This window comes from Poeciliopsis prolifica, unplaced genomic scaffold, assembly GCF_027474105.1.
Source record: "Poeciliopsis prolifica strain line A6 unplaced genomic scaffold, Auburn_PproV2 SCAFFOLD008, whole genome shotgun sequence".
NCBI lineage: Eukaryota > Metazoa > Chordata > Actinopteri > Cyprinodontiformes > Poeciliidae > Poeciliopsis > Poeciliopsis prolifica.
The window spans coordinates 12,575,983-12,601,155 of NW_026562383.1; the positions used below are offsets into that span (position 1 = coordinate 12,575,983).

Consider the following 25,173-nt stretch of genomic DNA (forward strand, 5'->3'; position numbering starts at 1 on the left):
GAGTATGCTTCCTTTTTTATGAGCTATTTGTCCTGTCATCTATGCAGCTAAACAATGAAAAGCAAAATGACATGTTGACAGTCATTGTCTCCCACTATCTTACTGAATTTTAACTGAATTCATAAAAATTTTGATTTTTGCTTGTTCTGGTATTTAACTTTTTGTATTATCTACTAATGTTAGTTCAATCTATAATTGTGAGAACAGGGATCAGATGTATTGTGCAGTCCTTACTTAGAAGTCAATGTCCTGATAAAAACTCCACATGAATCTTTATTTTTAGTCTAAATGGACATTGGTGCATACACTGGGATGTTGATGTAGCCACCCAAACAGAGAAACTGCACCACTTACCATTAAAATAAGTTGCTTTTTCCAATAAAAGTAGGTCTTCAGTTTCACATATTAAATTCCCACTTAAAGCGGTTTAATTTCAAATATTATACAGTATGAACATGTATAGGGCAGGATCCAGCCCTATAGACTGTTAAAGCCCCAATGTGGTTTACAATAAAAGGATATAGTATGTATATATTACGCCTGCCAGAAGGGTGTTGCTTTAGGCAGGTATCTTGGTCAATGGAGGATCATAATCCTATTGATTTTATTTAATATTGGAATATGAATGCTAATCTGTAATGTGATGTTTTATATTAATACTAAGAAATATATAGACTGCTGAATCTGAGGTATAAAACATATTTGTGATTATCTTAAGTAAAGAACATCTGCGCAACCCAGAAAAACTGATACGCAATAATCAAGTTGTTTTATAGTGGGAATGCTTGATACAAAAGTGAGCTGCAAATTTTCAGAGGTGTGAGTAGTCCAGGAGTGATACAGGAAGCGGCATTTGTAACCTTTGTTTGAAGCATTGTTTATTTTGTTTGGACAGCAAACAAATTAAAGTGTTCAATAGGACTACCTCCTGTTTTATTTAGCATTTATTAATCTGAAAAGCAATGTCAATCTAGTGTCTTTGCTCGTCTATGGTTGTTGACAAAACCAATGAAAGAAAAGCAAAGCCATAGTTTAGAGGAAAACCTTATAAACTTAACTTCGCCTGTTGGCATTAAAAAAAAAAACAAACATCCATTTTCTTTTTAGGTAAAGAACATTTCACTAAGGACCTAATATATCTAAAATTATTATATAATAGCATAGAAACTGGTTTTTAAAACACTTTTATAGTTATGAAATACTTATGTGACGCCTGTATTTGTCAATGTGATTGATTTTGCTGTTTAGCAAAAGGCAAGAGATAACCGAGCAGCCCTGCGCATCAACAAAGTCCAGATGTCGAATGAGACGGTGAAGAGGCATCATCCGCAGCAACATCCCCCTGAGGTGTTTGATCCCAACATACCACTAGACACAGATCTCCTCTTTAAAGACCCTTTGAAACCAAAAGAGTCAGAGCATGAACAAGAGTGGAAGTTTAGACAGGTAAGAGTGTATGCAATGAAGTCAGAGAATGCAGCGCCAGGTCCACTTTATATAAAGACAGCTAAGAAGTGGTCGTTTATTAACGCTTCCTAAACATCTGCACTATCCTTCGCATTAACCGTGATGACATTGGTGGTTAGTAGGTCCAGTTCATTCTTGGCATGAGAATAAATTCTGCATCTTTGTTGAAATCTAATCTCTCCTTATCTCTCTCTCTGTCTTCTGTCTTGACAGCAAATGAGGCAGAAAAGCAAGCAACAGGCCAAGATTGAAGCCACACAGAAATTGGAGCAAGTAAAAAATGAACAACTCCAGCAACAGCAGCAGCAACAACAGCAAAATCAACAACAGACAACCAGTCAATCAGAGGGAGATGGTACCAACAGTGGTAACCAGAGTCCAGCCTCTCAGCCCAGTAATGGCAGCTCCTCCCCGATGCAGCAGTTAAACTCAAAAGAAACTTTTGCACGGCCACAACAACAAGCAACCCCAACATCTTGTCCGTCAGAGGATGTTTTTGTGCGACCACCCCCTCCCCCTCCATCTGGTCCATCGTCCCAGCCTCAATCTCCACAAGTTTTCTCACCAGGATCCTCTGGCTCTGGACCATCTTCTCCATGGGACCCATATGCCAAAATGGTAGGGACCCCAAGACCACCGCCTCTTGGACCAAATTCATGTCGCAGAATGTCTGCGGAGTCAGGTAAATCGCCCACCTCTTTGACAGAAACGCAAGACAGAGGCAGACCCTCTCCAGCACATGAATCATTTGGTTCTCCCACATCAGTGTGCAATGACCCTTATGCCAAACCTCCTGATACACCCAGACCTACGGGGGAAATGGATCCCTTTCTGAAACCCATAGGACCACCCCGGGGTAGTCAAGCGGCTCAAGGAAGATCCCCAATGGGTTCTCCTGGCAGAGACCCATACTCAAGGCCCATGATAAGAAATGATGCCTATCAGCGCATGGCCCAGAATAGGATGATTTTGTCTGATCCTTACTCTAGGCCTCTAATAGCACCAATACCTGGAAGTAATGAATCTGGAGCTGTTCCTCTCTTTAAAACACCAATGCCCCCTCCTCAGGCTCAGGATGCCTTCAACCGGCCAGGTCAACATCCCACTGACAGATTCTCCCAAAATCAACCAAACGACCCCTATGCACATCCTCCGCATACCCCAAGACCATCAGCAAATGACAGTTTCACCAGTCCACCTAGAATGGGTCAGCATCACCCTCAGGGGCACCCATTTTCTCAGTCAGGACCAGTTCCTCAAATGTCCAGAAATCCTTATGCACATGCACCATCCACACCCAGGCCAGATCGTTTTACTTATGACCCCTTTACCCAGCCCCCTGGTCCCAACAAGCCAGGTCCAGACCCTTTTTCGCAGCCTGCAGGAAACCAACGATCCATGAATGAACACAGCATTCAACCTCGACCATTTTTTGAAACATATGCTCGACCACCAGGCACCCCACGTCCTCATGACAACTACGTTCAGTCATCAAACTCATCTAGTCCGTCCTCCGACCCTTACTCACAGGGTCCTGCTACTCCTCGTCCCAGTGGGATGAACCAGTTTGCTCATAAGCCCCACATTGGACAACGAATGTCCCCTTCCCACTCAATGGATCCTTTTGGTCATCCACCAGGTACTCCACGGCCCTCTGTGGGAGAAAGATTCTCTAAGTCACCAGGTAGCCAAAGGGGGCCAGTAGAAGCATTTGCTAGTACACCTGGGCCATCTAGGACAGGAAGTAATGACATGTTTTCACAGCCAGGGGCACACAGAACGATGGTTAATGATCCTTATGCCCAACCTCCAGGGACCCCAAGGCCTGGTTCTGATGTGCATAACAGACCTATGGTAAGGCCAGGACCAGGAGTAGGCCAAGATCCCTTCTCACCTCCTCAAACCAGGCTTCAAGAGCAGTTTCCTCATCCAGACTCTCTCACACCAAAACACCCTGGAGTTTCTGAAGATGGATTTGGCCAATCGCCTTCCACAAGACCCAGTCAAACTCCTGGGCATGACTCATTTGAACAAGTGTCCATGGCGCCTTGTCCACAGTCAACAGAGAAAATGGAAATAAAAGATCAGACAACTGTGGGGAACAGTGGAGCGGGCCCTCAAGATCCTACCCAAATGCCAAGCAACCCACAAATGCCTGCTTCATCTTCTGAATCACAAGGTGTGGCTCTCGCTGAGACGGAGGAGAGACTAAAACAGGTACCTCAGAACTGAAACCCTCCAGAAAAAATACTTTTTTCTTCTGTCACATATGGAAAACCAGCTCCTACTGTTGTCGAGTTATCTAATTGATGATCAGGACTGATGAGATGACTCAACAGCAGCGAGTACTGGTTGTCTCTTTGATTTGCTCTTTGACCCTGCAGCTACATGGTCAATTTCATAATGAATAGGTATTTATGGAGATTATTGTAGATTTGTCATGGATTATAATGTATTTAGTGAAGATGTGTTAAACCTTTCAAATCTTTCATTGCTGTTGCATAATCTCACATTGAAAATTGAGGAAAAAAATTTTGATTTGTATTTATTATTTATGTATTTATTTACGATTAATAGTCTTTAATAAAGTCAGACAACTATCACAATTTTTGGTACATATTATCTTAATGCTTTGTGAAACCTCTTTTTGGTAATGAGACAGCAGATATTCTTCTACTGTAACCTTTCACAAGTTGGGGCTTGCAAAGCCTGGGTTAGTCTTGGAAGAATGTTGATTTTCTGTTTTCTGACCATTTTGAAAGACCCAGTCATACATTTTCAGTTTTGTTGGCTTAGAACACCATCATTTTTTGCCATCCATTTTGTTTTCCTGTACATTTGGAAGAGGAAAGGGGCCACAAAGGCACTGCCTTCCAACATGCTTTTCTACTAAGGGACAAGATGCTTTTGTACTGAGGACCAGGAAGGGATTTTCTACTCTCTGCTTTGTTTCACACCAAACCCAGCTGGAGTGCATGTGTAGAAAAACTCATTCAAGATAAATCCCTGTTGAGTTTAGTAAACTCCACATTTTTATACTTGATAGTCAAACAGCAAATGCCTTCTTCTGGTATCACTCGCAAAGACTTGGTTGCATTTAATTGACCTCTAAATATTGATATGGAGACTTGGCGACCCCCAAGTTGCCACTTTTAGCTGGAGTACCCTATGATCTTGCCCAATGTGTTCAATGATGAGAGAAATATGCGTCTTCATCCAGTTTTGTTGTTACTAGCAAAAATGAATAAGCCTCTCACATGTTTTCTAGCAACCGAAGTGGAACTCCTCAACTTTATTATTAGAAGAAGAGCATGTTTGGTTAGCTACCCAAATTGTGAAAAGGTCTCTTTAAAGGCTGAATTAAAAAATATATATTTTTACTGCTATTTTAAGGCAGTTTTTAGTGGCATAAACAATTTTCTGAGAACATACCTTTTCTGCAGTGAATAAATTAGAAGTTCTCACATTAAAAGTTGGATTTTGCATTGTTATACTTTTACGAATTTTTGCCAACAAATCATGTCTATCTTTGAAAAAACAATCCGTTGTCAAAATGTTTTTTCTTTTCTTAATGTAAGTTTTGTTCTTTATGACTTTTTACTTGACCTTAACAAACAGAAAATGTGAAAAAATATCCCCAAAGAAAATGACAATGCTGTAAATGCCAAGAGTAAAATATATATGCATTGAAAAAAATTCTTTCAACATTTCATATCCTAATAATGCTTTTTATTTTTCTCTGTTCTGTAGCGACAACGAATTAGAGAGCTAATCCTCAAGCAACAACAACAGAGGACTGCCAACAGACAGGAGAGGGGCCCTCAGGATCCTGCTGGCAACTTAACTCCGGGGACCCCACGACCTTGGCCCCACGAGGGCCCTGGTCAACAAGGGGAAATGTTCAACAGGCCTCCTCCACCCTATCCTGGACAAGGACCCATGAGAGGACCAATACGATTTCCTGGAAATTTTCCAGGGGATCAGCGAGTCTGCTTCCCTAATGACGGGCAAATCCAGCGGGCACCACATCCTGGAGATCCTAATTTAAGACATCAGGGACCAAGGTTTGAGTTTTGTGTGCTTAGTTTTTTTCAAAATCCAAATTGTAGTACAAAGCTTACATTTTAAATTATCTTTCAACCTTTTTAGGTTTGGATTTCCACCTGCAGCTTTAGGTCCTCATGGCCCTCAAGAGTTCTTCCTCAGAGGGGAACACCCAATGCAGGAAGTTCCTCCACAGATAAGAATGCCCATGCCCACCGAGATGACAAAAGGCATGGGAGGAAGCCCAATGGGTATGCCTCACCACTGCCCACCACGCAGCGTGCCTATGCAGCAACACAACATAATGGGTCAGCATTTCATCGAGCTGCGACACAGAGCTGTAGAAAACAGGCCGCGCATGCAGTTTCCACCTGGCGCCATGCAAGGAGGCATGGACCCTAATCTCCAGGGTGCAAGGCTGCCGAGCTTTCCCAGACCACATGACTCCAGGTTCCCTTTGAATCAGGGGCCTAAAATGGTGGACTCTCTTCCCGGTCAGTCTGCTCACTTGCACTTGTCTGCCAGTTTGGACAATCTTCATCAGCAAACCCAGATGCCAGGAATAAATGCCATCAAACAAGCTCCTCTAATGAGATCAATGAGCCAACCTGCTTCAAATGAGACCCAGAATATGACATCATCCATCATCCTCTCTGCACCCCCTGCTGGACAGTCTGAGGCTGTCTCAGTGACTAACAGTGAAGCCGTGGAGGAAAAACTAGATGCAGAAGACTCGGCAGTCAAAGATCTTGAGGATGTGGAGGTCAAAGATCTGGTTGATGCTGACTTAGAAAATCTCAATTTGGATCCAGAGGATGGTAAAGACCTGGATCTGGAGACAAATGACCTACACCTTGATGACTTTCTGACATCTGGCAAATTTGACATAATTGCCTACACAGACCCCGACTTGGATGATATCAAGAAAGACATGTTCAATGAAGAACTGGATCTCAGTGATCCCATGGATGATAATGCTGAAACTACGGACATTCCTAAAAGTGCAATTCCTGAAACTGAGCCTTCATCTAGCTCAGCATCTGCTCCGTCAAAGTCAGAGTCCAGAGGTGAGCAATCCACCTCTGAACTTAAGACAGAAGTACCTGGGAGTCACAGCTCTGACTCCTTGGAACCAGATCAAGAAATTAAAACAGAGGTCAAAGACTGTCAAGGGCCACCTGAAGTAGTAGAGCAGCAACGACCTGAAAACCCTTCATCACAGCAGGGAGCGCTCTCTGACTCCACCCCAGTCCTTTCTAGTTTACTCATTAAACAGCAGCCTGAAGAGCAGTCATTAAATCCAATCATCGACTCCGTCAGTCAGGGAGGTAACCTCATGGCTCAACAGAACCCGGCCGGTGATAATCGGCATACCTCTGCGCTTACAGTGAGTCAAACAATAGCAGACACAGCCACTGCAGGACAGCTATCTGCTTCTGGCTTTGGAGCCGACCAACAAGTTGGAGTAGACCAGACTGGTCTAAGTCAAGCCCAGCAGACTGTGTTAAACCAGAATTTGCACAGCCAGCAACACCGTCCTCTCCTGCTGGAGGAGCAGCCCCTCCTGTTGCAAGACCTCCTTGACCAGGAAAGGCAAGAACAACAACAGCAGCGTCAGATGCAAGCCATGATCCGACAACGTTCCAGTGACGCCTTCTTCCCTAACATTGGTAGGGTCTCCGCCAACCCTTGAAGGATTTTGTGTTAGAGACGGTGTGCTTTGATTACATCTGACCGTACATTTATTTGGCAGATTTTGATGCAATCACTGACCCCATTATGAAAGCCAAGATGGTTGCCTTAAAAGGTATCAATAAAGTCATGGTTCAGAACAACATGGGGATGGCTCCAATGGTGATGAACAGGTAAAGGCCACTGATTTTGCACAGTAGTAATATTCATACTGAAATCAAAATAATTACAGGTGTGACTCAATAAATTAGAAAATCTTTAAAGGGTTAAGTCAGTTTAAACATTTTAGCTTGTGTTTTATTACACAGAGTGAGATATTTAAATGCCATACAGAATTTTCAAAAAAGTTACTTTCAATTGAAAAGAGGACAATTAACCAAGGATGTAAAAAGATCTCTTGGATCTAAAAACCTATCCATATTTCTGGTTTTGCTGAGTTTCACTTTTTGAATTCAGCTATCAAATAAATATTTGTCAATGATGCTCCAATATGAGATGCACATGTACTTCATACTAGTAAATAAGTTACTCTCACAAGGAGATATTCAATGATTAGCATTACCTGCTTAATAATACTTCATTCTCCAGCATTAAATGAGAACATTAACAAGCATTTTATGATACCCTTTGTTGACAGATTCCCTCCCGGTCATGCACCACCTTGTCCTGAAAGCACACCCATCCCTCCACAAGTCATTGGACCGGTAATGAACAATTTTCTAAAGAAAATACCACAAGTTTGTGTTGTCAGTATAATAACATCCTTGTCAATGTTTGTATCAGGATGGCAAATTGACTCAAGTACAAAGACCAAATCCTCCAAACTTTGGACCAGGATTTGTCAGTAAGTTTTCCAAAGACATTTTATTTTATTTATGTTTTTTTTTTTTTTTTTTTTTTTTTTTTTTTTTTTTTTTTTTTTTTTTTTTTTGTGAAGCATCATTTTTCTGAAGATATGTTGTGACTGTAAATGTTAAGATATTTGTTTTTTCTGCTGTCAAGTTTGCTAAGAAAACATCCATCTTCCTTCCATCAGACAACCCTCAGAGGGCTCAGTACGAGGAGTGGCTTCAGGAGACTCAGCAACTACTTCAAATGCAGCAAAAGTTTCTAGAAGAGAAGATCGGAGCTCACAGAAAGTCAAAGAAAGCCCTGTCTGCCAAGCAGAGAACTGCTAAGAAGGCAGGCAGAGAGTTCCCTGAGGAGGATGCTGAGCAGCTCAAACATGTCACAGAGCAGCAGGGTGTAGTGCAGAAGCAACTGGAGCAGGTAAATGCAAGACTTGATGAGCTCCACCACTGAGATCTGTGTGACCTTTATGTGCAGGTAGCCATCAGCATAAATATGTTTATCTGTAAGCAAACCATTTAATTGTCAAAGAAGGGATATCATTTATCTAGTTTAGCTGCAGTCTCTTCTGTCAAACCTGTAAAGTATCCATACAGAATAATTCAAACAGAAACGCATACAGTATTTGTCTCTCCTGGAAATGTTAGCGAGTCCAGAATTCCATATAGCGTAATAAAAAACTTGTCTCCAACAGTAAGAACTGAAAACATCTATAACATGTATATTTAACACCCAGGATTTCTACACTGTCTTCAGATGGTCAAAGTATAGAATTTGATTTAATTATTTCCAGGTCTGGAAAAAGTGTTTTTCAGACTTTGTCCCACTGAAGATGAGGGATCTAAACTGGTTGCAGCAATTAAAGTTGCCACATCTCCCTCTAACACAGCAGCTCACGAATTTCAGTTCTGACCAATCTCTGATACATTTTCTTTTTAAAGTATATTCACTTACCTATGCATTAATCTTTCAGTTCATCCACCAATTTCAGTCCATTTAACTTTCCATCCATTCAGTCAACCTTCCTGTTAACCCAACCTTCTATCAAGCAACTTACCCTTCAGTTTGTTTGTCTGCTCATCCATCCATCCATCCATCCATCCATCCATCCATCCATCCATCCATCCATCCATCCATCCATCCATCCATCCATCCATCCATCCATCCATCCATCCATCCATCCATCCATCCATCCATCCATCCATCCATCCATCCATCCATCCATCCATCCATCCATCCATCCATCCATCCATCCATCCATCCATCCATCCATCCATCCATCCATCCATCCATCATTTCAGCAGATTTATCACTGATTCATCCATGTCTCAGGCTAGTCATCTGTTCATTCATCCATTCTGTCCAACTGTGAATACATCTATTATTTCTTTCTATCTTTTAAATCACTGTCCATTCTTTCCTTTATACTTCTCTCCAACAGCTATTTATGTGTTCATTCTTCTTTCTATTCATCCACATGTCCATCTGCCACAATCAATCATTTGTTTTTTCATCTTTATCTATTTATTCATCTTGCCTTTTTTACAGTTTTGGCTTTATGTAGGTTTAATCTCTTTATGCAATATCTTAATCCTTCAAAAATGTTGCAGTCTGGCAAACTTTACTTAAGTATATATTTCATAATTTATATCTTATTTATACTTATACTGGAGTGTTTATAATGAATGCTTTTTAAATTAAACATGAACTAGACATTGACAGAAATATCAAAATATTTGAGATTTTTTAGAAGTCTGATGAAGCACAACGTAAGGAACCCTGAATTCTCATCATGCTGATGAAACCGTTTTTATCTTTTATCAGATTCGCAAGCAGCAAAAAGAGCACGCTGAGCTTATCGAGGAGTACAGAGTGAAACAACAGCAGAACAACATGACCCCCATCATGCCCGCTATTCACTCAGCAACGGGCAATCACGGCATGGTTCCTGGCGGTCCACCGATGGTCCAGCCTCCCATGAACCCCATGATGCAGATGCCTCTTCACCCTGGTCAACCAAACGCAGCATCACGCATGCCGAACCCTCCGACGGGCTGGCATTCTGGGGCCGCAATGCCTCTGGGTGGACCGGGGATGCCTCCCATGATGCCCCCTCAGGTAGCTGCTCCAGTTTCAGCTCAGCCCCTTCAAATACCGATGGGTAGCATCTCTCAGCACTCACAGATGCCCGTTGAGCCCCAAGGCACACCTGCCCCGCAAGGCGCGGTTAAACCGATGCAGGCGGGTGGTGTGAAGTTTGACGACAACAACCCCTTCAGCGAAGGTTTCCAGGAGCGCGAGAGGCGGGAGAGGCTCAGGGAACAGCAGGAGAGGCAGCGTGTGCAGCTCATGCAGGAAGTGGAGCGTCAGAGAGCTCTGAAGCATCGCATGGAAATGGAGCAGCAAGGGATGATGACCCCAGACGGCAGCGGTGCACCTCTCGCTCAGATGCCGTTTTTCAATTCTGAGCTGCCGCAAGACTTCATGCAACCTCAGAGACCCCCGCTGCAGCAACCACAACTTGGACCGATGTTTTCCCAGCAGCAGGCCATGCAGCGCAGCTTGGGCTCCCCGCCTGGAACGTTCATTCAGGGTGACCGGAGACCAATGATGGGCAATGGGATGATGCCCCCAGACTCGGGGTCAGTTTTAGGGCCAGACGGTGTCGCCATACCAGGACCTAACTTCCCCCACGCTCAGTCCAGGCCCCGCCAGTTCAGTGGCCCAGGAATGATGCCTCAGATGCCCGGAGAGGGTTCTCCGTTTGATTCTGCCACACCGCTTCCATCCAACTTTCCAGGCTCAGGTCAATCTCTTATCCAACTGTACTCCAATATCATTCCAGATGAAAAAGGGAAAAAGAAAAGAAACCGCAAAAAGAAGAAAGATGATGATGCGGATTCAGTCAAGACACCTTCAACTCCACACTCGGACCTCACAGCCCCTCTAACGCCATGCGTCTCTGACACCTCCTCGACCCCTACCAGAAACACCCACGTCTTTGGCGATCAGGACCTGTCCAGGTCTCCACTACTGGGGTCTTCCACGCCCAGCCATTCAGAGCTGGAGAGGCAGCTTTCTGGTGGACAGTCTGGTCATCCCACTCCAGCATCAGACGTGTCGAGGACGCAGGCTCAGGAGCATGAGAGGATCCTCAGTAACATAAAGCTGGAGCAGACCGATGCCGCTGAATGTGATGGGTCCTTCAACTCAGAGATGAACTCTGTGAAGGAAGAAAGGAACAAAGGGAACATGTCTCCATTCCCCACTGGACAGAGTCCAAACAAGGGAGAGGCTGGCAATGAGCTGCTCAAACATCTACTGAAGAACAAGAACACGCCTCCACCTGGCCTGTCACAGCAGAGGTCAGAGGACAGCCTGCGCTCAGAGGAGGAGGAGGCCACCGACTGCAAAACCCTGCTGAGGCAAAGCTCCATGGACAGCAACGGGGTCAGTGTTTGTTTATCCTATAGTTATAGAGAACAGATCAACACAGTGAGCAATAGGCCGGCAAAGGTTTTACCAATGTTTCACATAAACCCAAACTACTAACTTATATTTTAGAGTTTTATGCGACATGGAACTTAAGCAAAAACCAGAGGTCAGATCTGGTATTTTGTCTCTTTGTGTGATTTAAATAAAATTGAAATGTACTTTTTGTTTCATTGTCCTTTATGTATCATTCTTAGAAACTGAGGTTTCTTTTACATGGATGATAAAGATAAACTACACTATTTTAGTATTACAGTTTCACTTTTCTCAATATGTTTCAAAAGCTTGACGTCTTCGGAAGAGGACATTTTATGTTTAACAGATGTTGATGTTGGTCTTTTTCTGCAACTTTCTTATAAGAACCTTTTACGGTATACAGCACAAAAGAAATAAATTGCACTTTTTTAATGCAACTATTTTTATTTTCCAAATTCAGGCCTATTCTGATGGAACCTCTGACTTTCCTGGCTCTCTGCTTCCTGAACAAGACAAAAAGAAAGGGAGGAATAAGAGACCACCAAAGGGAGGAGAGAAGCCTGCTCGCTACAAGAAGAGAAAGAAGGAAGGAGATGACAGGCAGCTGATCCATTCAGGTCCTGACACCGTTATGACACAAATCAAACAAGTAAGACTGCTTTGCTGTTTTCTTCCTTCTAGTTACTTTTTTGTCAAAAAGTTCTGAATTTGTATTTTTAAAGAATTGGAAAATAATTGAAACGTTTATTGATTTTATTAAAACTTCCATAGATTAATTGCAGACAAAGTGGCATGTCTAATTTAAAATATGCCTCTCTAGTCATTTTGATGAATGTGTCTTAGGTCTGTGAAAATCCACAAACTAGTTTTCAGGCATATTTTTGTTATGTTGGATTGTATCTTAAAGAATGCTAACTCCAGCTGTCACTGACTTCCACCTCAAGGACTGTAAACAACAAAATGTGAACAAAAAAAGGTGATTGCTAAAGCAGCTTTGTGTTCACATTGCTGTATCTGAGAGTATTGATAGAAAGTTGACTTGCAGGGAAAACGATATCTAAATGAGTTTGCTGTGTTTTCAGTAAAACCTTGTTTTTTTTAATAACTAAATACACAGTTCCCACGTCCATTGTTATCCTTAATCTCGCAATTGTTTTGTTTCTTTGTCTTCACACAGCAGCTTTCCCTCCTGCCCCTCATGGAACCATTGATTGGAGTGAACTTTGCCCATTTTGCTCCCTACGGCAGCGGCCAGCTCAATGGAGAAAACCTTTTGTCTGGTACTTTTGGAAGCGCCTCGCTGGATGGAGTCTCAGATTATTACTCCCAATTGGCCTACAAGGTGAGGTTTTGTAACAGTAGAAAAAAGAAAAACCTAAAATACAAGACCGTATTAACATAGCGTGTGCTGACTTTGCATTGGTTGTGAATCCGCAGCAGAATAATTTGAGCAATCCGCCAACACCACCGGCGTCTCTCCCTCCAACCCCACCACCTGTGAATCGACAGAAAATGATCAACGGTTTCGCTACAACTGAAGAGCTGGCCAGCAAAGCTGCTGCCATGGGTAAACATTTAGCAGCATGTCGATACCTTTCTGAAGACAACTACATAACAGTTCACCATTTGCACCAGTTGTAAATATACACATTGGACAACAAAAATATTCATACCACTCAAACATATTCACATTTTATCAAATTGCAAATACAATTGTCAGTGCATTGACATGCTGAGGTGGTAGATAATTTGGACGTGTAAGGAAAAATAAATGTCTTTTACTAAATGGTTTACAAATATAAAATGAAAAAGGTTTTATATTCATACTTTGTGGAATCTTTCACTACACTTACATCAGCATATCCTTGAGGGTAATCATCAGTCTTGCACATCTAGAGAAAAATCATCTCTGCACCTTTGTGGAAGAAAGATGCTTTTTGTTTTTTCTTTTTCTCCAATTACTTTACTGTTAACTAATAATGCTTTCAGTATTGCTATAATGTGGAAGTTATACTTCCATTAATTTCCAGTTTCCAAAGGTCTGGTGCCCAAGCCACTCCACGTCCCATTTAGAGCTGAGGAAGATCTTTTAGCCCGGGCCATCGCTCAAGGACCCAAAACTGTTGATGTTCCAGCTTCTCTTCCCACGCCTCCTCATAACAACCAAGAGGAGCTCAGGTATTGAATCAACAGTAATTTAGAAGTGGATCGTTCGCTTCGGCTGTACGGTTTTTGACTGTTACTTTCTTTTGCGATACCAGTAATAGAGGACAGGAGCCGTGCAAGGACAGGGATTCACCTGACAGCTTCGTTCCCTCCTCATCTCCTGAGAGTGTGGTTGGCATGGAGATAAGTCGCTACCCAGACCTGTCTCTGGTGAAGGAAGAGCCACCATCCCCATGCTTGTCTCCCGTGCTCCCCATGCTGCCTGCCCCTGACGGGAAAGGTGAACACCCACAACATCCTACATAATTCAATCAAACATAATTAATTACCTCATAGTTAATTAGAATTTATGAAGTGTTTTTAACTCAGAACTCAAGCTTCTAAGCCATTTTGTGCAGTTGTTTTATTTTTATTTTTTTAATGTGATCTGAGTTTCATTCATTTTTTTTGTTGTTGTTTTTTACTCTTCAGGGTCAGAGATCAAACTGCAGGACATCAAGACTGAACCTTCTTCGATGTTCTTTGGCTCTCCCTTTGGCCCCATGTCTAATGATTCCAAACAAGGACTGGTTTCTGTTGCTATCACACTGAGACCAGCTGCAGCTGAGGTAAGCTGACTGTATGGCTGCTTCAGCTAAAATATTAGCATCAGATCTAGTCTTAATCTGCTTAGAAGACAATCACAAACTCATCGGTTAGAATTGAAGTTACAGGAGTTTAGAAACTATAGATAGTGATAAAATTATAATTTCAGGGTTAGTGTGACGTTTCAAAACAAATATTTATATTTGTTAAAATATTTGATGATTCTTACAAGATAAAATGATTTAAATTTGATTGTATGTATGTATACCTCTCTGTCTTAGAACATCACAGGTGTGGTAGCGGCCATTTCAGACCTCCTGTGTGTGAAGATCCCCAGCAGCTATGAGGTCAGCAGCACCCCGGACAGACATCCTCTATCTATGGCCCCTCGCATGGGTCCCCATGGCATGGAGCCGCGGCCTCACATGTTCTTCCACGGGCCGGGGGACCACACCGTGCTCCACGGCCGGTCCGGACAGTTGATGCGTCCCACCGGGCCACAGGGAATGATGCAGCAGCAGCCACATCCTTTCCATTTCCATCCCAACAGCCCAGGTGAGAGAGTGAAACCAAATTAAACAAGAGTGTTGCTGAGAGGGCTGTAATTGAAATGTCATTTCTAATTTAGCTGTACGTAATGAGACTGTGGAAGAATGCTGCAGTCGCTTCTCTGTGTGTAGTTTTTTTTTTCTTCTTCTTTTAAACCCAAAGGTGATTAAATTTTGTTTATTTCTAAGCGGGACTTGTAGAACTTGTAGTCAAACAAGTTCAATATGATTTGAGTGAATTGCAGCTGTGACAGTTTGCACTGTTTTCTTTCTTGTTCTGAAAGTTTAATCTTTTTTTTTTCTTTTTTTTTTGACATGTTGATCCAATAAGTCTTTCCTACATAAAGCAAACAGTGCCAAGGAGAAGTTTACTTGCGTGAAACATTAGATTAAATTTCGTCAGTTTGATGTACTTGAACCATTTTAAATGGAAAGATCATGGCAAACAGATTTTAAGCAATAATTATGGTGAACTTCTGTAAATCCGCAAACTGAATTGTATAAAGTCTCTGACCATCTTTTAGAGAAACCTGACACATTTTGTTGTAAGCAGCTAACTCCTGGTATAATTTGGTCTGGATAATTGACCACTTTTCTCATTAGAAATAGTAGAGCTCACTGAAAATGGCTTCTTGAAACAGACCTCTTTTTAAAGCATAGTCAGCACATTTTAAAAGGTTTGAAAAGTAAGCCATTTCAGAAGCTTAAAATTAGCACAGCAAAACTTCTTCTGTTACATGTTTATGATCATTATTCTGTTGGAGAACCCAGCTGTTTTGTCCAATTCATTAGTTCTACTTGTAAGAAAATAAACCTTAGGCATGATGCCACTACCCTGCTTAGAAGGTTCATCTTGACTCCTTTAAATGTTAAAATGTCATAGTGACAGAATAGATCCAGCTGTTCTTGCAGCTCCAGCTGACTGTGAGTCAGAAAGTTATTGGTTTGACTCCATCTTTTTCTCTACTAAATGTTGACGATCACTTGGGGAAGTTGGCTACCATTCTGCATACTGATGTATGAATATAGAAGAGAATAGAACAGAACAGTATATATACATACTAACCCATACCTTCTCTGCTGTTGATTAATATTGATGCCAGAATGCATTTTTAAGAATCAATATGTGTTGCCTCAGGCGCTGCTGTAGCTCGAGGAGCTGACCATAAGACTCCTGCCAGTGCTGGATGTAAACCCCACTGGTGCTGCCACTGCAAAGTGGTAGTTCTGGGAAATGGAGTTCAGAAAGCCATCAAAGATCTCCCTGCTCGCATGAAGGTACCAAACAAACTCATCCTACACAAGATATGCATAATCTATCAAAATTGAACCTTCAAACTTGTTCAGTGCTGTGGTATGTAAATAACTTTAAATGTTTTTTTTCCCCCTCCCTTTTCTGGTGATAAATTCGATACGTATATCATGCTTACTTTTGAAACTCAGCAGTGCTCTCTGGGTTAATAATATATCCTTCTGGCAATCAAACATTTGATTGAGATTTCAGCTCTTGGATAGAAAAAACCCCTCAAAAGGCTGCTTTCACATTGATTTTTTTTTTTAAAGCTGAATGTCGATGGTCTGAGGGCATGTTTATTGACCATGCAAGCTTCATTGAGTCTAAAATATTATCTGCTTTCATACTGAAGGCCAACATTTCTGCAGTAATACTGAACATATTATTTTATATTATTAGTCCTGCCTGCTGAAGTTAAATCAGTCTCAGATCTGTTGGCTGGGTAAAGAATTCAATTTCTTCATCTTTTTGCTTTATATTAGGAGTATGAAGGCCGTTTGAGACCGGATGAAAATTTGGTCTTCTGTAGTCAAAGCTGTTTCCTGCTCTACTGTTCCTCCCCGACCCCTCAGTCCAGACCCACCACAGAGGCAAAGGTTTGCATCGTTTTGAAACATGCAGTTTAAACCCACATGGTCCAAGTAACAACTGTTTGCTGTATTTTCTCTGACATTTTCAGGAGTCTATGTCCCTTCTTCCTGCCTCTGACCAAAGCGAGAGTTTTTGCAAAACTCAGCATCAGTACAACAACAACATGTCTTCACTGGACGTTCATTGCCTCGCCCAGCTTCAGCCCAAAATGTCTCCTCCATCCACTCCACCCATCCCCTTCCCTACAGCTGGAGAAACACCCAAGTCTGAGACCAAAGCTGATGCCCTTAAGGTGACAGTGAAGCTTAAGGCCCGGCCACGGTCCCATGATGGCTGGCACCAGGGAAAGAGACAGAAAGGTCTCCGCTGGAGAAAGTGGAGTGTTCAGGTGGTTTTACCGCCGCGAATGAATTCACAGCTTCCAGAGGAAGATAAGATTGACGAGCTTCTGAAGAAACTAGGAGCATCCCTGCGCCCTCCGTCTTTGCTCAAAGATAAGAGGCGGTGCTGTTTCTGTCACCAGTTTGGAGACGGGATCACTGATGGGCCGGCAAGGCTGCTAAATCTAGACCTTGACGTATGGGTTCACCTAAACTGTGCTCTATGGTCAACTGAAGTGTACGAGACCCAAGCTGGCGCCCTCATCAACGTGGAGCTCGCGCTGCGCCGTGGTCAGACGATACGCTGCGCCTACTGCCAGCAGACCGGCGCCACCAGCGGCTGCCACCGTCTGCGCTGTACCAACGTCTATCATTTCACCTGTGCTCTGCAAGCCCAGTGCACCTTCTTCAAAGACAAGACCATGCTCTGTCATGCCCATAGGCCCCGGGGAACAGCAGGGCAAGCCTTGGAGCATGAGCTCCGCTGCTTTGCTGTGTTCCGACGCGTCTATGTTCAAAGAGACGAAGTGCGACAGATCGCCACTGCCGTGCAGCAGCCAGAGTTGGGTTACACATTTCGAGTAGGGAGCTTGGTGTTGCATGCAATAGGACAACTCACCCCGTTACAGATGTCCGCCTTCCATTCACCGACCACCATCTTTCCCGTTGGCTATGAGGCTTGTCGCATTTACTGGAGCATGCGCCATGGCAACCGCCGTTGTCGCTATGTCTGTTCAGTTGAAGACAATGACGGGTTTCCAGAATTTACAATCAGAGTCGTTGAACAAGGCTACCAAGACTTGATCCTGACGGACACCTCTCCTAAAGGTAAGGAAAGTATCATTTTCTAGACTTTTTTTCTGAGTTTAGTTTGTTCCTAAGCAGTTTGTGTTCATTTCGATTAGGAGTTTGGGATAAGGTGCTTGGTCCAGTTTCTGACAAAAGAGCAGAGTCTGGCACTCTGAGGCTCTTCCCTGTGTATCTGAAAGGAGAGGATCTGTTTGGACTCACAGTCCCTGCAGTCACCAGAATTACTGAATCGGTTTGTAGCTAAATTTGTGTTCCTGTTGCTTTAAGAGTTAAAAATATTGGCAAACATCTGAACTATATCCTTCATCCTTGTGCTGCTTTGCTCTAGCTCCCAGGAGTGGAGGCATGTTTCAGATACTCTTTCCGTTACGGGCGCCACCCTCTTGTGGAATTGCCTCTCATGTTCAATCCAGCGGGGTGTGCACGCGCAGAACCAAAAACAAGTTCCTCCCACACTTCGCTGGTGATAAGGTAACTACGTAAATTAGCTTCTATGCCTGTTAAAATTGAAGAAATGAAATAGAACTTTGAGTTATATCTTTGAAGTATGTGTGTCTCTTTTAATGCATTTCCATACAGAACAGTGGATACACAGTGAGACCAAGGGTGTGGAATTCACCCCTTTGCTTTTGCATTACTTTACCATATTTATTCCATATCCCATATTTAGGGATCAACTGGCATTCTTAAATAACATTTCAAATCTTTCTTAGTGCCCCCAAATAGTCAGATAAAATCAGTAATAAAGTAGGTCAAGCTGTCAGTTTCAAACATCCAACATGCCAAGGTCAGAGGATTCTGAGTAGATAAAATACCGGGCCAAATGCCTTGTAAGCATTTTTTTTTCCCAGTGCCATGCAGTCATTCCACATCATTGAAACAAAAGGACGATACACAACATTGTAATAAAGTAAGGAAATTGTATTTCCAGCAAATGTTCAGGGTGATTCTGGTAAGTTGTGTGAATCACACCCATCTGTTGAAAAAAACAAGTGTTATAGAAGCTAAAGTGTTGGAGAAAGGGAGGGTACTAAAGGTAGTAATTTAAGGTTCCTACTTATTTTAGTTATAAAAACGTTCAAAATTAGCAAATGTTCATTAACTTTAGCTACCGTACTATTAGTAGGCTGACATTTTAGTAAATTTTCATAGAAGAAAATATTTATTGTGATCACAATAAATGTTGCTGGCTAACTTTAAAATGATCAGAAGCTGTTTCTTTCTGCCATGCCACCATCATTAAATATATTATTAAAACATGATTAAATCAAATGAATGAGTACTGTTTAGTGGTACAGTCACTCTACTTAATGTAACTATGAAGTAGGCTATTTCTGTCAGCCTGAAATAGCCTACGTGACAATGGGTAAAGTTTAATTTTATAGCAGTGATTGTGCAAATGCACCTCTGCCTGCAGTGACTGACTTACTGGAGCACGCGCTCCAATGTAATACTTGTTGTTTTTATAACTATTGTGATAAATGCCACAAAATGTCAAGATAAAAATTTCTGTCCGTTTTGCTGATTCCCATTAACTGCTGTTGTATTGCATATGTTGGCAACAGATGAATTGCCAACATTGCCCTTTTAGCCTGTCGCCAGCTGAGTATTTTAAAAGTAAATTGGCTGAAATAGAAAGTGTGCAGTACTTGGATGCCACAGAAACATATGAGAACACCAACAGAATCACAATAGTATGAATGCTTTACAAGGTGAACTCAATGAAGCAAAATTGTAGCATTGGCGTTAATATGTCTCCTTTTTCTCACTTTGCCTCAAAATGCCAGACCTCAACCACAGGTTGTGTCCAGCAGCAGTGCCAGGTCTAATCAAAATGTGGCGCAAGGAGAAGGTGGTGTTCCTCACAGCAAGACTCCAGTTGTGCACCCCAGGTCCTCCCAGTACCGCTGGATGAAGAGCGAGTGGAGAAGTAATGTGTATTTGGCTTGCTCCCGCATCCAGGTGACTGAAATACAATTCATTGAAGTTTCTGGTTTTAAAGGCTTTTGCCAGGTCTTTAAATTTACGGATTTCCTGCGCCGTCTTGAATTGCTTTTACGATTTTACAGATCTGGATAAGTGACTAAAAATAGTCAATAGAGAATGTTAACTTTTATATCTAGAGACTTTGTTATTCTGGTATCCAAACTGTAAAATTTCTAAAGAATAAGGACACTTAAATTGATTTGTAATTTTTAATTTACAAAATAAAAATCAAAGAAATCAATGCTTTGACCAAATTTTATTGTAGGCCCCTTCTTTGTGTATTTAGGCAATTACATTATCCTCTACTAGCTTATAAGTGTATCTTTAACAAGGCTGGCCAGAGAGCAATTATTTGAATACTTGGTTAAAAAAACAATCAAAAGTGACACTTAACATTTTTGAATCCATGTGGCATTGTTGGGTTGACATAGTTACATGCGTCTTACTTTAAATAGGAAATATCTTAAAGATAAGTTTTAAGTATTGTTTTTTTGTATCGTAATAAACACTTAACGACATAATGTGACACAATGCTAACATGATATCAACACAGGGCCTGGGGCTGTTTGCTGCTAGAGACATCGAAAAGCAAACCATGGTGATTGAGTACAATGGAACTGTCCTCCGAAATGAAGTCGCCATCAGGAAGGCAAAGGTTTACAGATCTCAGGTATAAAAAAAAACTCTACATAATTAATTTTGCATTTTGTCTGAACCTTTAATTGAAAATAACAGTTAATTTTCTTATTCTCGTACAGAACCGAGCAGTGTTCATGTTCCGCATCGACAGCGAGCATGTTGTGGATGCCACTCAAAGTGGAGGGCTTGCAAGGTCTGAAACTTATCAAACTATATTGATGTAGCTGTAAGCCAAAAACCTGTTAGTTCTTTACCTGTTTTTGATTAATATTAGATTTTTGATGAGTCACTTTACATTTGTTTGTGTGTGTGTGTCTGAATTACAATTTCAAAATTAGAGACAGTTAAAGATGATGTTGCTAATGTTTTGCCCTAAATGTGGCTGTAGCTGTACAGTAGGCACGCTCCAACAGCAGGAACCATTTCCAGTGAACTAAGTAGTTTACTAGGCTGTTATTTTGACCTGCTTGTTTCAGCTGCTGGAACCAGAGCCAAATCCGGTTGCCCTGGTAGTAATTAGAAAACATCCCTGATTGGGAGGCAGTTTGCAAACACAACATGAAACCCATTCAGTCATACTTAATATTAGTATTTTACAAAGGTCTTCATTAAAATAGAGTAAGAAAAATTGCTACATTTTTTGGAAATATTATTTGCATGAAGCGTGGACTTCTATTTTAGGTTTGCTAAGGTGACAGACAGCGTAAACATGCTCATTTAAGCCTGTGTGTAATTTATGCTTCTTTTTTTTTGATGTGCAACATAGCCTTAAATTTATAAGAAATCTATAAATATTAAAATGTCATCTGGCTTTAGAGTGATCTGAATTCTGTTTCAAAGTGTGACCACTGAGAAATAACCACTTCATTGTGTGTAGAGAAGAAGTTACCATCTCAGCTGCGATTCTCTCTCTTGTGCTCTAAAAGCAGCTGGAAAAGCTCAGGTTTAAGCAGTGAGTTTTAGGAACTTACATGCACCATATTTATCAAACCCTTCATGACATTATTATAGACAGTTTATAGGTCAGTCTCTGTTTGCTTCCTCTGTAAAGCAAAGCTTGAATTAATTGCCACTACAAATTGTGCTGATTTATGTCATGAGTGTAACATTAAACTTTATCTGAGGTTAGAACATCTTTAAATACATCTCTGTTGGCTAATATGTGCTGCGTACTGCTGCAAGCAGTGATCTCTTTTTACTTGTAACAAACTAATGTTCTTACAGCCACGTACTGAAAACAGGTGGTTTCAATTGCACTCCGTATAAAAACTCTCCATTAAGGTTCAAATAAAAAAGTCAGTATTTTCCAGGTCTTGCATACAGACAAGAATGGAAAAAAACATTTGTATTTGCAGATCTTAGAGTCTAAGACTTAGACTCTACTCCACTGCCCGCTTCCTGTTCTAATTTCATATGTAAAGCCTAGCCACTGTAAAATGATCTTCCATTTGTAAAGTTTTAATTTTGATATTAGCAAATACTGGTAAATGACTGGGAGCTTGAAAGTTTGGAGAAGTGTGGAGTTCTTATGTGAAGATGCTTTATAAACCATGTGTAAAAACTGATTTTTATTTTTGCATTATTGTTCTTTAGATACATCAACCATTCTTGTGCCCCTAACTGTGTCGCTGAGGTGGTTACATTCGAGAGAGGCTACAAAATCATCATCAGCTGTAATCGCAGAGTTGAAAAAGGAGAAGAGGTGAGTATCAAAAAGTTGTTGCTCGAATACATTGTTGGAGCTCAGCAACAAATTTCCCTACCTTGTTTTTCAGCTGTGTTTTGACTATCAGTTCGACGCCATCGAAGGCCAGCACAAGATTGCTTGCCATTGCCGAGCTCCTGAGTGCAGGAAGTGGATTAACTGAGCTAAACATCAAAACCATTCCTTGCTTGAGCGAGTGAGTGTCATGATCTCTGCACAGAGGAAAAAGAAAAGCTCCACACTGCAGTCGATGTAACAAAATAGAAGAATAAATAAAAAAAATCAACAGAAGGGTTGAAGGCTAGTTCAGGAGGATTTTTGGAGGGGGGAAAAAAACTTGTCTGGAGGAGAAATCCAACACGGTAGCAGGATGTGACTTGTGCCATATGTAAAAGAGGCTTTTGTCGTTCACAAGGCCTCCATCTGTCTGTATGTATCTGCTCGTATATTTGTGGTGTACATGGGGGTGCAGAATCCACCAGCGAATGAGAAAGCACTGTGCAGGGTGCGGCCTTACTGCTAACTAAGGGCAGGCCCTTTTTGTTATATAATAATGTATGCCGTTAGACTAAATGTAGACATCACTGATTGAGGAATGTACAGCAATGAAAACCGTGAAGGGAATATTAACTTGCACTAAAAAAAAAACAAAAAACGAAAAGAAACAAAAACACACACAGAAAAACTTTTAAATACTTGATTCCATGAGTCAGTTGTATCATAGGTCTCTGTCATGTGATTTGTGTGGAATTTGAGAGGTTTTGTATTTATTACTGAGTGAGTGAATTTTATTCTCAAAATGATGAGATTGAGTTAAAGAAGGCTATTGTTTTTGAAGATTGAAGATGACATGCTGTTACTTTTGTACAAATGTATATAAACAAAACTATAGGAATAACCGACCAAATACTACCTTAACCTTCTTGATGTTTGGGTGTTTTTAAAATCGTTTCTTTTTTCTGTTTGTTTTTATTTGTCATTGAAATTTATTTAAGATGGACGTTATTTCAGTTTGAGAGTATATATTATGATTATTCTGTACAGAATTTGTAAAATAACCACAATAATTCACAAAGTATTTTTGTTGTATTAAAAGTAAGGTATTGTAGCGTAGTGTTTTTTGTGACTTACACATACTTTGACCACTCGAAAGAAATATTTTTGTTGACTAACGAGTTATCAGTTACAGAATCGAGAGAGAAAAAAAAAAGGATCATTGTGATCAGTTTGCTGTTAATCAAGTCTGATTTTAAAGAACTGTGAATTAGGAGTTACAACCCCCCAAAAAACCAACTACTTTTTAACTTTTTATCTTAAACAAGAGCAGCAAAGTGTTTTTACTTTACTTTTACGGGGGTGGGGGGGTGCAAACATCTAATCATGTAACGTAGATGAACCAGTGCGCGACAGAGAGAATTGTATGTGGAACCAACGGTCGTTCCACCTTTTCTTGGACAGAAACGGAGTTCTGCTTAATCAAAAATATTTCTTATACTGACACTTCACAAGTCACATGCTTAGAAACAGACGAGTTTTTGCGTGCACAATTTCAAGTCGACTGTAAAATTTTGCAGACAGTCTTAGAACTTGTAATGTATATGGCATGTATTTTTTTAACTTTCTGAAAACTCAATTGTATATATTTTCTCAATGAATGGTTGTAACAAAATTGTTTCTTGGATATTTTTCTTCTCTTGTATGATATTACATTATCCTGCCAGTGTGTTTGTGCTACATTTTCTTGGTCGTGTAAAGTAGTCAAGATTTTTTTTTTTTCTTCTTCTTTTTGTTGTTTATTTTTGAAAATGCCTTTTGAAGTGTACAGAGTACGAGGTTTGGATTTTGTGGAATTGAATTTAGAAACATTTACAAAAATAAACTATTTTACATGTTACAAGTTGTGTATGTGTTTTTGGAGGGCTCACTTTTAGGACCCGTCTATTGCTCATAAGTCACTGGTTCTCCGGATGAATTGTAAGTGAATCAAAAATCATTTTCATACAACATTAGAATTTAAATAATTTGAAATTATTCTCTTAAATCTCGAAATCAAGGCTTGAATAATTGAGATTAATAACGCAAGAATTTTCATAAGGTTTCAATGCTAAATTCTCGTCTACATATGTTCAACCCAGAGAAGAAACTTTGTCTTAGTTGCAATAGGTTTGCTTGACATTGAACACCTTAAAACCAGAATTGTTGATGTTAGAAAGTCCAGGATATTGTCTGAAATGTTTAAAGACTACGACACAGGAACACTGACCCTGAATTTTCCAAGAATTGGACATCAAACTATTGACTTGACTCCAAAAGACCTGCATCAGACTCTGAGGTTTCACATTCTTATATGAAACCTCAGAGGCTGAGTAAGCCTACATATTAAACACTGAAGAGCTCCATACTTGAACTCCAGAAATGCACCATTACTGACCAAAAGCACAAGAAAATTCAGCTTCTGTTTGCTCACATCCATATAAATAAGCCAGAGAGATTGTGGGGATTCCTTTTTGCAGCGCAGTGAATCAATACTGAAGCTTTTTCGTCAATAAATCAGAGGTTGTCTGTAGGAGGAAGAATAAAGAACATGCTGAAAAGATCACACTGCCTACAGGGAAGTATGTTGCTGATCTTCTGTGACTGGAAACCTGCAGCATGAGAGGCAATTCAATCAAGTCTAAAATGCATGTCCTTTGCTGAAATATCAACTCCATATAGAACTTTTGTGTTTGTAATTTTAAAATGACAAAAAGACAGAAAAAACAAGATCTTGACCTGAAAATCAACCAACCAAGGTTAAAAAAAGCAACAACATACAGTTAAGCAATAAGAAGGAAAACATAAAATGAAATTAACTGCATCTTTGTTAATTGTGCTCTCTGCAGTGAATGTGTCCTATCAACTTGTTTTAACTCTAGCCTTGTTTAAATGTTTCCTGCATGGCCGCACGAT

General features: G+C 40.9%; 2 protein-coding genes across 10 annotated transcripts in view; both read left to right on the forward strand.

Moving 5' to 3' along the window:
• kmt2cb (lysine (K)-specific methyltransferase 2Cb) overlaps positions 1-22,922 on the forward strand; it is a 74,438-nt gene extending 51,516 nt beyond the window's left edge. For 4 of the 9 annotated variants that reach the window (XM_055033177.1, XM_055033183.1, XM_055033186.1 and 1 more), the window contains 26 exons: positions 1,249-1,446; positions 1,681-3,684; positions 5,218-5,531; positions 5,617-7,181; positions 7,265-7,376; positions 7,841-7,907; positions 7,987-8,047; positions 8,240-8,472; positions 9,877-11,502; positions 11,981-12,169; positions 12,698-12,862; positions 12,958-13,087; positions 13,551-13,698; positions 13,782-13,966; positions 14,158-14,294; positions 14,553-14,826; positions 15,958-16,097; positions 16,596-16,709; positions 16,793-17,912; positions 17,990-18,126; positions 18,223-18,365; positions 19,682-19,856; positions 20,434-20,550; positions 20,639-20,712; positions 22,113-22,221; positions 22,295-22,922. In XM_055033177.1, coding sequence (XP_054889152.1) covers positions 1,249-1,446; positions 1,681-3,684; positions 5,218-5,531; positions 5,617-7,181; positions 7,265-7,376; positions 7,841-7,907; positions 7,987-8,047; positions 8,240-8,472; positions 9,877-11,502; positions 11,981-12,169; positions 12,698-12,862; positions 12,958-13,087; positions 13,551-13,698; positions 13,782-13,966; positions 14,158-14,294; positions 14,553-14,826; positions 15,958-16,097; positions 16,596-16,709; positions 16,793-17,912; positions 17,990-18,126; positions 18,223-18,365; positions 19,682-19,856; positions 20,434-20,550; positions 20,639-20,712; positions 22,113-22,221; positions 22,295-22,387 — 9,630 coding nt within the window. In that variant the 3' untranslated portion in view covers positions 22,388-22,922. The remainder of the gene's footprint in view (positions 1-1,248; positions 1,447-1,680; positions 3,685-5,217; positions 5,532-5,616; positions 7,182-7,264; positions 7,377-7,840; positions 7,908-7,986; positions 8,048-8,239; positions 8,473-9,876; positions 11,503-11,980; positions 12,170-12,697; positions 12,863-12,957; positions 13,088-13,550; positions 13,699-13,781; positions 13,967-14,157; positions 14,295-14,552; positions 14,827-15,957; positions 16,098-16,595; positions 16,710-16,792; positions 17,913-17,989; positions 18,127-18,222; positions 18,366-19,681; positions 19,857-20,433; positions 20,551-20,638; positions 20,713-22,112; positions 22,222-22,294) is intronic. The other 5 variants (XM_055033182.1, XM_055033180.1, XM_055033179.1 and 2 more) reach the window with 5 other exon arrangements.
• A 127-nt stretch (positions 22,923-23,049) lies between these two features.
• The window catches only part of LOC129361938 (5'-AMP-activated protein kinase subunit gamma-2-like), a 31,686-nt gene continuing 29,562 nt past the window's right edge, over positions 23,050-25,173 (forward strand). The window contains exon 1 of the mRNA XM_055033188.1: positions 23,050-24,198. The gene's annotated coding sequence lies outside the window, so the exon portion shown is untranslated. The remainder of the gene's footprint in view (positions 24,199-25,173) is intronic.